General features: G+C 51.9%; 1 protein-coding gene across 1 annotated transcript in view; it reads right to left on the reverse strand.

Annotated features, from left to right (window-relative positions):
* Positions 1-673: 673 nt before the first annotated feature.
* The window catches only part of LOC130383950 (sodium bicarbonate cotransporter 3-like), a 12,715-nt gene continuing 927 nt past the window's right edge, over positions 674-12,461 (reverse strand). Inside the window, exons 2-7 of the mRNA XM_056591890.1 lie at positions 4,654-4,735; positions 3,952-4,095; positions 3,600-3,738; positions 2,505-2,665; positions 1,452-1,640; positions 674-853 (exon numbers count right to left, since the gene is read on the reverse strand). Coding sequence (XP_056447865.1) covers positions 678-853; positions 1,452-1,640; positions 2,505-2,665; positions 3,600-3,738; positions 3,952-4,095; positions 4,654-4,735 — 891 coding nt within the window. The 3' untranslated portion in view covers positions 674-677. The remainder of the gene's footprint in view (positions 854-1,451; positions 1,641-2,504; positions 2,666-3,599; positions 3,739-3,951; positions 4,096-4,653; positions 4,736-12,461) is intronic.

Consider the following 12,461-nt stretch of genomic DNA (forward strand, 5'->3'; position numbering starts at 1 on the left):
GGACTTACGATAGGCCTCCGCCCCAGGAAACCACAACTACAGTGACAGTCCTGCCGGAGACACAGAGCAGCCGCGGGTCAACCAGGGCAGAAGACAGAACAGAGGGAAGGCCGCTGAGGCCCTGAGAGGGATTCAACCTGACTACCCTCAGGTCCTCCCCACATCGAAGAGCGTTGTCGACACCGACGCCCTCGTCCGCAGTGGGACTCGAGAAAAGTTTGTTTTCATTACTATTATCTTAAAGTCGCAATGTGTAAGATTGAAACCTCTCCTTTAAATAAAGACCAGCAGTTCGGTCCTCTTACGGTCTGTGCAACTGAGTGACAACAACTAGTGAGCTTGGATGGCTGGGTGGGAGGGGTTACTGGTAAGTAGGAGGGGTTAAGGGTGAGTGGGAGGGGTTTAGGGTGAGTGGGAGGGCTTCAGGGTGAGTGGGAGGGGTTCAGGGTGAGTGGGAGGGGTTCAGGGTGAGTGGGAGGGGTAACAGGGTGAGTGGGAAGAGGTCAGGGTGAGTGGGAGGGGTAACAGGGTGAGTGGGAAGAGGTCAGGGTGAGTGGGAGGGGTAACAGGGTGAGTGGGAAGAGGTCAGGGTGAGTGGGAGGGGTTATGAGTGAGTGGGAGGGGTTTAGTTGCGTTGATACCACGATTATTTAATCCAAGAGAGAGGCACGGGCTGATCAGCATGTACTTCTGGAGACTATATCTGAAGAAGGGGGAGGAGATACCTTGCTGAAGTCCACAGTGCTGTTCTCTCTGCTCCCTCCTCCTCCTCCTGGGGTACCGCGGCCCTCCAGGACCTTGCTTTGGTCCAGGTTCCCGGGGGCCGACTGGGGCGACGCCAGCAGACCTGTTCCTAAAGGAGGAGGGAGGAGGAGAACGGGAGGAGGAGAACGGGAGGAGGAGGCCACAGGGGGGGGGGGACACAGGGGGGAGGGGGAACGGGAGGAGACCAGAGTCGGGAAGGGGGGAGGCATGGGAGGAGGATGGGGGAGGAAAAGGGAGGAGGGAGTTGAGTTGAGGAGGAGGACTGAGGAGCAGGGAGGAGGAGGGCCGGGGGTCGCTGGGGTTCGAGGTGCGGACTGGAAGGAGGTGTTTATTAATGAGGGTTTATTGAATGCTATCACACCCCGCGGGGGCGCACAGCTTCCTGTACACTCACAGGAAACAGGAAGCAGGAAGCAAACACACAGATTCAGCTCAGTTTCCCCTAAAACATTGAGATGTGTGTGTGTGTGTGCGTGTGCGTGTGTGTGTGTTCATTCGATGTTATCACAGGGTCACACAACTCTCCTGCAGAACAGAGCTGGGACAAACACCAAACCCCAACATCAATCCCAACCCTCTCTCTCTCTCTCTCTCTCTCTCTCTCTCTCTCTCCCCCTCTCTCTCCCCCTCTCTCTCTCCCTCTCTCTCCCCCTCCCTCCCTCCCTCTCTCCCTCCCTCTCTCTCACCGTTGCGCTCCAGCAGGTGGGGGTCTGACTGCCTCTTGCCGATGTCGGCGAAGGAGCGCACGAGGGGAATGCGGTTGCTCAGCTTCTTCTCGTTCTGGTGGTGGTGGCGCTTCAACATGGCCTCCTTCACCTTGTGCTCCACCCCCGCCTCCAGCTGCCCCGACGCTAGCATGCTGTCAATCACCATGTCTGTAGAGGCACACACACACACACACACACACAGGTCAGCCGCCATGTCTGTGAGGTCGAGGTGACGTCAGCCACTACGTCTGTGAGGTCATGTCAGCCACCATGTCTGTGAGGTCACGTCACGTCAGCCACCATGTGTGTGAGGTCGAGGTCATGTCAGTCACCATGTCTGTCAGGTCACGTCATGTCAGCCGCCATGGCTGTAAGGTCGAGGTCACGTCAGCCACCATGTCTGTGAGGTCACGTCACGTCAGCCACCATGTGTGTGAGGTCGAGGTCATGTCAGCCACCATGTCTGTCAGGTCACGTCACGTCAGCCGCCATGGCTGTAAGGTCGAGGTCACGTCAGCCACCATGTCTGTGAGGTCACGTCACGTCAGCCGCCATGACTGTAAGGTCGAGGTCACGTCAGCCGCCATGACTGTAAGGTCGAGGTCACGTCAGTCGCCATGACTGTAAGGTCGAGGTCACGTCAGCCACCATGACTGTAAGGTCGAGGTCACGTCAGCTGCCATGACTGTAAGGTCGAGGTCACGTCAGCCGCCATGACTGTAAGGTCGAGGTCACGTCAGCTGCCATGACTGTAAGGTCGAGGTCACGTCAGCCGCCATGACTGTAAGGTCGAGGTCACGTCAGCTGCCATGACTGTAAGGTCGAGGTCACGTCAGCCGCCATGACTGTAAGGTCGAGGTCACGTCAGCTGCCATGACTGTAAGGTCGAGGTCACGTCAGCCACCATGTGTGTAAGGTCCAAAGGCGGAGGCCCAAGAGTCCGAGTTAAGGCTGGAGGACCGGTTGGCCCCCAGAACACTGGGTTCCGGTCCAGTCCAGCTCCAGAGTGCTAACGACGCGCTGCCCACGGACCTGCGATCTCCTCCAGCGTGCCGGCCCTCATGTCCAGCAGCACGGTGCCGTTGGTGATGCAGGAGCGCAGCTCGAACAGGCTGTGCAGCGACAGCGTGGCCACGTAGGGCTTACTCCAGCGCTCGCCCCCGTCCTCAACGTCCTCCTCGAACTTCAGCCACCTGCAGCCAGCAACCAATCAGCGAACAATCAATAAACAAACAAACAGTCAATCAATAAACGAACAGTCAACCAGTAAACAAACAGTCAACCAATTAAGGAACAGTCAATCAATAAACGAACAGTCAATCAAAAAACTAACAATCAATAAATAAACAAACAATCAATAAATAAACAATCAGTCAACCAATAAACAAACAGTCAAGCAATAAACGAACAGTCAACCAATAAACGAACAGTCAACCAATAAACGAACAGTGAATCAATAAACGAAAAGCCAACGATAAACGAACAGTCAATCAATAAACAAACAGTCAGTCAATAAACAAAAAGAACAACCAATCAATAAACAATCAATCAATCAACGAACAGTCAATGAAACAAACAATCAATAAATAAACAAACAGTCAACCAATAAACAAACAGTCAATCAATAAACGAACAATCAATAAATAAACAAACAATTAATAAATAAACGAACAGTCAACCAGTAAACAAACAGTCAATCAATAAACGAACAGTCAACCAACCAATAAAAGAACCGTCAACCAATACACGAATTGTCAATCAATCAACGAACAGTCAATCAATGCACCTGATGTCACCCATCAGCTGACACCCCAACACTCCAACAACCAACCAATAAAGGAACAATCAATCAATAACTGAACAATCAATCAATAAACAAACAGTCAATCAATACACCTGATGTCACCCATCAGCTGACACCCCAACACGCAAACAACCAATACAGTTAAAAACAGTGCTTAGCATGGTGCAGCGTCTTATCCTCGTTATCTCTGTTCTATACAGGGAACGGGTTCGCCTAGTGATTGACAGTGTTTGGTTCCATCAACATCCTTACTGTACTGACAGAGGTACATTAATGGTTTCTCTTCTTGGACTTCTTGTGAGTCAGGGCGGCCTGGTGCTCACCTGGCGGTCTCCTTCCACTCCTGGCCCTGGCCGTCCCTGAAGGCCAGCTCGTCCAGCTCGGTGAACAGGTCGTGGGGGACGTGCTCCTCGTCATCGTCGTCCATCCCCAGGATGAACTGCACCCTCTGGGACGGCGTGTCTGGGGGCAGGGCCGGAGGTCAGGGTCAGAGGTCAGAGGTCAGGGCTGGAGGTCAGCGTTAGGATGCACTGCAGGCCACTGAACCACATGGTCCTCTAGATGTACTCCGTCTTTGGGGGTCTATTCCTATTGTAGTTGGGGGTCTAGATGGGTACCTGGTTGGGGGTCTGGGTGGGGGTCTAGGTGGGGTTCTAGATGGGGGTCTGGTCCTACCGTTGCTCGGTGACTCCCGGCCGTCCTCGTGGTCGGAGCTGCGCTCTCGTCTCTTCCTGTGATGCTTGTTGCCGCGGTGACGGTGTCTCCTCCTGCTCTGCCGACCCATGGGCACGTGCACGCCCACATAGACGGCCCTGTGACCTGAGGAGTCAGTACATCTGAGTCAGTACTGAGTCAGTACCATTGGGTTAGTACTATGAGTCAGGGTCAGTACTGAGTCAGTACCACTGGGTTAGTACTGAGTAGGGTTAGTACTGAGTCAGTACCACTGGGTTAGTACTGAGTAGGGTTAGTACTGAGTCAGTACCACTGGGTCAGCACTGAGTCAGTACCGCTGGGTCAGTACTGAGTCAGTACCACTAGGTTAGTTAGGTGAGTGGATCTCACACTAAGCACCAATCCTTTTCTGAAGAGCAGGAGGAGTCGTAGAGACTCAGGGGGAGGTCCAGGCTGACCTGAGGGCGTCTCACACTCAAGATCACCGGCAACCATGTGTGGGTGTGAGTGAATGTGAGTGAGTGACTGAGTGGCTGACTGACTGACTGACTCACTCACTCCCTGACTGACTGACTGACTGAAGGACTGACTGACTGACTGACTGAAGAACTGACTGACTGAAGGACTGACTGACTGAAGGACTGAAGGACTGACTGACTGACTGACTGAAGGACTGACTGAAGGACTGACTGACTGACTTACTCTCCAGCTCCTCCTTCTCGAAGTTGGTGTGAAGCGTGGAGCTGGTCTTCCCCAGGTCCACCAGCGCCTCCTCATCATTCCCCTGCACACACACACACACACACACACACACACACACACACACACACACACACACACACACACACACACACACACACACACACACACACACACACACACACACACACACACACACACACACACACACACACACACAGGAAAAAACCGAACAATTAACTGTGAGTACGTAAGGCTTCGGGTTGGGGCATTAAAGTCCACAATAGATACCCCGACAGAGACACACACAGAAACGACATCGACCCCACCTGAGCCCGACCGGTCAGTCACCCTGTTGGGCTCGAACACGCTGCCTCAACAAACATAGAAGCCCCGCCCAAACCAAACACACCCGCCCTAAGACAGGAAGTGGTGGGAGCACACAGGAAGTGACAGGAACGGCTGGTTGTTGACCAAACGTTCACACAATACTGGCTGATCAAGGGAAACTTGAACAGCCTGAAAGCGAGACAGTTTGAACAGCGCCACACATTTGACTAATAGGCCAGGACAGAGGTTAGCGTGTTAGACTCCCAGATGAAAGGTCCTATCCCCTACCTGCTCCTTAATGACCTGTCTCTGTACTGTTTAACCCCTACCTGCTCCTCAATGACCTGTCTCTGTACTGTCTAACCCCTACCTGCTCCTTAATGACCTGTCTCTGTACTGTCTAACCCCTACCTGCTCCTTAATGACCTGTCTCTGTACTGTCTAACCCCTACCTGCTCCTAATGGTCTCTGTACTGTCTAACCCCTACCTGCTCCTTAATGACCTGTCTCTGTACTGTCTAACCCCTACCTGCTCCTTAATGACCTGTCTCTGTACTGTCTAACCCCCACCTGCTCCTTAATGGTCTCTGTACTGTCTAGCCCCTAACTGCTCCTTAATGACCTGTCTCTGTACTGTCTAACCCCTACCTGCTCCTTAATGACCTGTCTCTGTACTGTCTAACCCCTACCTGCTCCTTAATGACCTGTCTCTGTACTGTCTAACCCCTACCTGCTCCTTAATGACCTGTCTCTGTACTGTCTAACCCCTACCTGCTCCTTAATGACCTGTCTCTGTACTGTCTAACCCCTACCTGCTCCTTAATGACCTGTCTCTGTACTGTCTAACCCCTACCTGCTCCTTAATGACCTGTCTCTGTACTGGCTAACCCCTACCTGCTCCTTAATGACCTGTCTCTGTACTGTCTAACCCCTACCTGCTCCTTATGACCTCTCTGCACTGTCTAACCCCTACCTGCTCCTTAATGGTCTCTGTACTGTCTAACCCCTATCTGCTCCTTAATGACCTGTCTCTGTACTGTCTAACCCCTACCTGCTCCTTAATGACCTGTCTCTGTACTGTCTAACCCCTACCTGCTCCTTAATGGTCTCTGTACTGTCTAACCCCTACCTGCTCCTTAATGACCTGTCTCTGTACTGTCTAACCCCTACCCACTCCTTAATGGTCTCTGTACTGTCTAACCCCTACCTGCTCCTTAATGACCTGTCTCTGTACTGTCTAACCCCTACCTGCTTGTTAATGACCTGTCTCTGTACTGTCTAACCCCTACCTGCTCCTTAATGACCTGTCTCTGTACTGTCTAACCCCTACCTGCTCCTTAATGACCTCTCTGTACTGTCTAACCCCTACCTGCTCCTTAATGACCGGTCTCTGTACTGTCTAACCCTTACCTGCTCCTTAATGACCTGTCTCTGTACTGTCTAACCCCTACCTGCTCCTTAATGACCTGTCTCTGTACTGTCTAACCCCTACCTGCTCCTTAATGACCTGTCTCTGTACTGTCTAACCCCTACCTGCTCCTTAATGACCTGTCTCTGTACTGTCTAACCCCTACCTGCTCCTTAATGACCTGTCTCTGTACTGTCTAACCCCTACCTGCTCCTTAATGACCTGTCTCTGTACTGTCTAACCCCTACCTGCTCCTTAATGTCCTGTCTCTGTACTGTCTAACCCCTAGCTGCTCCTTAATGACCTGTCTCTGTACTGTCTAACCCCTACCTGCTCCTTAATGACCTGTCTCTGTACTGTCTAACCCCTTGCTGCTCCTTAATGACCTGTCTCTGTACTGTCTAACCCCTACCTGCTCCTTAATGACCTGTCTCTGTACTGTCTAACCCCTACCCACTCCTTAATGGTCTCTGTAATGTCTAACCCTACCTGCTCTAATTCCCTCACTCTGGATAAAAGCGTCTAAATTGTCTAGTATATGTAACTGGGATATTATGGGATGGACTGGGAGTCCCATCTGGCCCGGCCCTGAGCTAGGAGCCAAGGCGCTACCCAGAAGGCACTCTGTTGTGGCGTGATGCGGGAGCGTTGTCGAGGAGACGTGGGGAGACATCCTGCCCGGGGAGAGAGATGAGGAGGAGGAGGAGGAGAGGTCCCTCACGGCATCACGGGCTGGAGGTGGCAGTGCAGTCTGGGCTCCATGGACCAGAGCTCACAGCTCCACGGTGATGACGCATGAAGGAGCAGGTGGGGGGGGGATGCTGACGGGGAAACGACAGCTAGTAGAATCTATCAGCTGGGAGTCGTTACACTTCCTCTATCTCACTTCCCCTTTTACCATTTAATCGGAATCCCGGCCATTTGAATAGTAAAATAGGCATTCATTCATTCATCCATTCATCCATCCATCCATTCATGCATTCATCCATTCATCCATCCATTCATTCATTCATTCATTCATTCATTCCGTAGCATCCACAGTTCTGTTTCATTCTCCGGTTCCAGGGTGAGAGCTCTCTGACTGTTGGGGAAACAATCCGAAAGTCACTGAAGGCTTTCCATACGCTGTAGATGGTGCATAGTAGGTAGGGGTTAGACAGTACAGAGACAGGTCATTAAGGAGCAGGTAGGGGTTAGACAGTATAGAGACAGGTCATTAAGGAGCAGGTAGGGGTTAGACAGTACAGAGACAGGTCATTAAGGAGTAGGTAGGGGTTAGACAGTACAGAGACAGGTCATTAAGGAGCAGGTAGGGGTTAGACAGTACAGAGACAGGTCATTAAGGACCAGGTAGGGGTTAGACAGTACAGAGACAGGTCATTAAGGAGCAGGTTGGGGTTAGACAGTACAGAGACAGGTCATTAAGGAGCAGGTAGGGGTTAGACAGTACAGAGACCATTAAGGAGCAGGTTGGGGTTAGACAGTACAGAGACAGGTCATTAAGGAGTAGGTAGGGGTTAGACAGTACAGAGACAGGTCATTAAGGAGCAGGTAGGGGTTAGACAGTACAGAGACAGGTCATTAAGGAGTAGGTAGGGTTTAGACAGTACAGAGACAGGTCATTAAGGAGCAGGTAGGGGTTAGACAGTACAGAGACAGGTCATTAAGGAGCAGGTAGGGGTTAGACAGTACAGAGACCATTAAGGAGCAGGTTGGGGTTAGACAGTACAGAGAAAGGTCATTAAGGAGCAGGTAGGGGTTAGACAGTACAGAGACAGGTCATTAAGGAGCAGGTAGGGGTTAGACAGTACAGAGACAGGTCATTAAGGGGCAGGTAGGGGTTAGACAGTACAGAGACAGGTCATTAAGGAGCAGGTAGGGGTTAGACAGTACAGAGACAGGTCATTAAGGGGCAGGTAGGGGTTAGACAGTACAGAGACAGGTCATTAAGGAGGAGGTAGGGGTTAGACAGTACAGAGACAGGTCATTAAGGAGCAGGTAGGGGTTAGACAGTACAGAGACAGGTCATTAAGGAGCAGGTAGGGGTTAGACAGTACACAGACAGGTCATTAAGGAGGAGGTAGGATGAATGTCTGAATGTGTGAAAGGGTTTATAGATAGACAGACACACAGACAGATCAGGTCAATGACAGAGAGAGATCATGACAGAAAGACAGCTAGATTATGACAGACAGACAGGCCGACAGACAGATAGACAGGAAGTCTGAGAGGGAGAACATGACACAGTCTCCTTCCTGTTGCGACCATAGAGGGAGCGACAGCTAACAACCAAATGATTTACATCGAGGCTGCCCAGTATATTTACTCTGAGACGCTGCTTATTTAAATACCAACAGCAGGTCAGCAGACAGTTAAGATTCATCCGGACAAATGTTTACTACGACCAGCAGCTTAAGTGCTGTTTCATGTTGATCTTAAAGCGTGCGCTTTGCTCATAAATAAGAGAGAGTGGGACAACTCACTTTGTCCCACGGTCCAAACATCCTGACATCTTGCCAAAGTCCCCACAAGAGAAGGTATTTATGGCTGTAGAAAAGGCCAAAGACGGCCACCATTAGTGAGGTATCACTAAACTAACCATGTTTGACGTTAAGCTTGTCGGGCTAGCGCTAAAGCAGTTATGTCGTTAAAGAGATCCTGTCCAGCAGTGAACCGGCTCCTGTGTGGCTTCAGCTCATTAAAGGAATCCATCTCCTGCTCGTTCACACTGCTGCTGCTGCAGAGAGAGCTCTACGGCTATCGCCGTAGTCTGAAAACAGTATCCTCCCTCCGCAACACAGAGCTCTGTCAGAACCACTCCAAACATAGAGTTCACCGTCACAAACCACCTGTGTGTAATTAATGCCAGTTCAAAGTTTGAACAGGGTCAGGAACTGCGGGGCTGTGGTGCCCAGGGGAGGGGATTCTATTGGAATGCGGCCGGTGTGTGAAGTCAGACGGATTAGCTTCTCTGTGTTCCTGCGCTCACCTAGCCCATAGCCGGCCGCTAAGCTAGCAGAGATTTACATACCGTTGAAGTAGCATAATAGCAACGGCGTTGGGTGGCTTCCTACACGCACACACCTAGCAGACGGGCGTCACAGCCTTCCCTCAGACAGCATCACAGCCCATTCAGCCCAGGTTTACCCAGGCTAGCGCGCTAATCACGTTAACATTTCTAGAAGGCATTCCCAGGCTCACAGTAACTGCCAGCAGCAGGCTAGCTACTGATGGCGCTATGCTAGCTACTGAGGTTTAGTACTGGCGCTATGCTAGCTACTGAGGTTTAGTTCTGGCGGCGCTATGCCAGCTACTGAGGTTTAGTGCTGCCGCTATGCTAGCTACTGAGGTTTAGTGCTGGCACTATGCTAGCTACTGAGGTTTAGTGCTGGCGCTATGCTAGCTACTGAGGTTTAGTGCTGGCGCTATGCTAGCTACTGAGGTTTAGTGCTGGCGGCGCTATGCTAGCTACTGAGGTTTAGTGCTGGCGCTATGCCACTAAAAATGAGAATCAAAGTAAATCACTTTGGTGAAAGTCAGTTCAGTCATTTCATGATGACTCAATTACATCACAGACAGACAGACAGACAGACAGACAGACAGACAGACAGACAGACAGACAGACAGACAGACAGACAGACAGACAGACAGACACACAGACAGACACACAGAGACCACCAGGTCCTCCCTGAAGATAGTCTGGCATCACCAACGCCCCAACAACGGTGGACTCCCGCCTGGCTTTGGGTTCCATGTCAGGGACCAGGATTCAGAGGACAAGCAGGAGGAGGTGCCCGGCCTTAACCCCGCTGATCTAGTCATTGTCCTCTGGCGAGGTCTGTTTGGGGCCGACCGGCAACATGGCTCAGAGGAACCAGAGAGCACTGGAAAGCTGGGTTCTCCTCTATGGTTCACACCTCACTCCCAGGGAGTCGCCCTGTTACAGCGACCATCTGAATGTGTCACAGAGCAGAGCGGAGCATGAAACATGACTTGTTTCAGATCCAGTTACGGTCATGAAGCGAGGAGGAAGGAGTCCCATAACACGTACGAATCCTGAATCGATGAGGCCGCTTTCTGTTTCCAGGGTTCAGAGACAACATATGGGCTGAAATATATATATTTATAGTGTAAAACCATTTTGAACTAATGAAACAAAGTAAAACGTTGTCGATTAGAAACCGGAAACCAACAAACAAAAAAGGCTGCTTAACTAACAACGGAATGTAAACTCAGAATCGCTGTCTTTTCACGGTGCGCTGGGGAACAATCCCGTACAGTAAAATGAGCAATACGTATTCATTACCATGCCAACAAAGTGATCGTTAACACTTCTCCATGTATACCGCTCATCAACACAGTGTTTTCGGAGCCCATTTTCTGTCCTCAGACACACTAATAACTGAATGAATACCTAATGCATCTTTAGAACACGTTAGTGAAACCTTTCCGCTGGCTTCCCAGGGCCCACCTCGTCCCCCTGCTGGGACCCGCCCCGGCCCGCGAGCCGCAGGTTGAGGCCCGCTGCGTGGTAAGACGGCGGGACCCGGCACGCGGGTCTATGAGTAGCTCCGGGGTCCGTCCCGGGGCCCGTCTCGTGAGCGGCAGTCTCCGCTGCTCTTGGTGGAAGGGATCCATGAATCATCTGCTTTCAGACGGTCGCAGAGTGGGGGCCGGGGGGGGGGGGGGGGGTGAGCACACATGACTCACCGCTCCCTGCCGCGCTACCACTACCCCTCAGAGGACATGGCAACACACCCCCCGGTCCGGACCCGGGCCCCCTATAGACCACCACCCTGACCCGGACCACGTGAGGACCACCGGCCCTCAGTCCTGATCCGGGACCACGCTAAGCACACCCCGGAGCCGCTGAGTGGCTGACGGACCGCCGGCCCTGGTGCCCCTGGTGCCATGGCCCGGAGGCCCCAGAGGGGGGCGCCCTTCCTGGGACCGATAACATCACTCTTCAGAGGGCCCTCTTTATCCCCAGGTGTGAGGCTGAGTGGAGCCTCTACCATCACACGGGGCCTCACAGCAGGATCCAGTCACACTGTCTGTCTGTCTGTCTGTCTGTCTGTCTGTCTGTCTGTCTGTGTGTGATGGAGGACCTCTTTCCACACAGGCCAATCTGAAGGAATTACAACTAATCATAACCAATCACGTGCAGCGCAGAGGAGGGGCCAAAGTGAGGGGGGAGGGCCAATCACAGCAGCCTCATGAACGGGGGGGGGGGGGGGGTGGGCTACGGTGTGATGTGCTAAGTCAGACCATGAGTCTAGACCAGAGCTTCCTAGAGATCTGGTCCAGGTCTGTACAGAACTAGAAACCAACAGGCCGTTAGAGTCTTAGCTGGATCCTGTTAGAGAGCTCTACCCGACCACCATGGCGACCGGCCCCTACCGCAGACCAGCAGACCCCGTCAGCTGTCATCCAATCAGAACCAGACCCGGTCAGCTGTCATCCCATCAGAACCAGACCCGGCCAACTGTCATCCAATCAGAACCAGACCCGGTCAGCTGTCATCCAATCAGAACCAGACCCGGCCAACTGTCCTCCAATCGGAGCCAGACCCGACCAAACCACAGGCCAGGAGGTTGTGGGGTCAACGCTGCTGTCAGAAGACGAGCGTCCTGTGTTGACGCCAACTCTTCGGCTCAGACGGGCATCACAACAGACTGGTTGGGAAAGGGGTTGGTAAAGTTCCGGAAAGTTATTTTGACCAAATGACCGGGATTTGACCAAATGACCCCCTCGAAGGGGTTCCCCCACCTGTTTATAAATAGACCAGAATGGTTCTGAATAGAGAAGTGGGCAGATGTGACATCCTGTCTGATATCAGCCTTACACAAAACTAACCCTGTCCATGTCAAAAGTTCCCATGACGATTTCCACAACTTGGTCAACATCATCTCAGCACTATCGCCTTATTACACTTTAATTAACATTTTGGATCAATAGGATGTCGTTTTAAAACTAAGAAAGTATAAGAAACAGTTCCTGATAATGCAATATTCAGTTGTAAACCGCACACACACACGCAAACACACACGCAAACACACACGCAAACACACAC

The sequence above is a fragment of the Gadus chalcogrammus genome, chromosome 6, assembly GCF_026213295.1.
Source record: "Gadus chalcogrammus isolate NIFS_2021 chromosome 6, NIFS_Gcha_1.0, whole genome shotgun sequence".
Classification (NCBI taxonomy): domain Eukaryota; kingdom Metazoa; phylum Chordata; class Actinopteri; order Gadiformes; family Gadidae; genus Gadus; species Gadus chalcogrammus.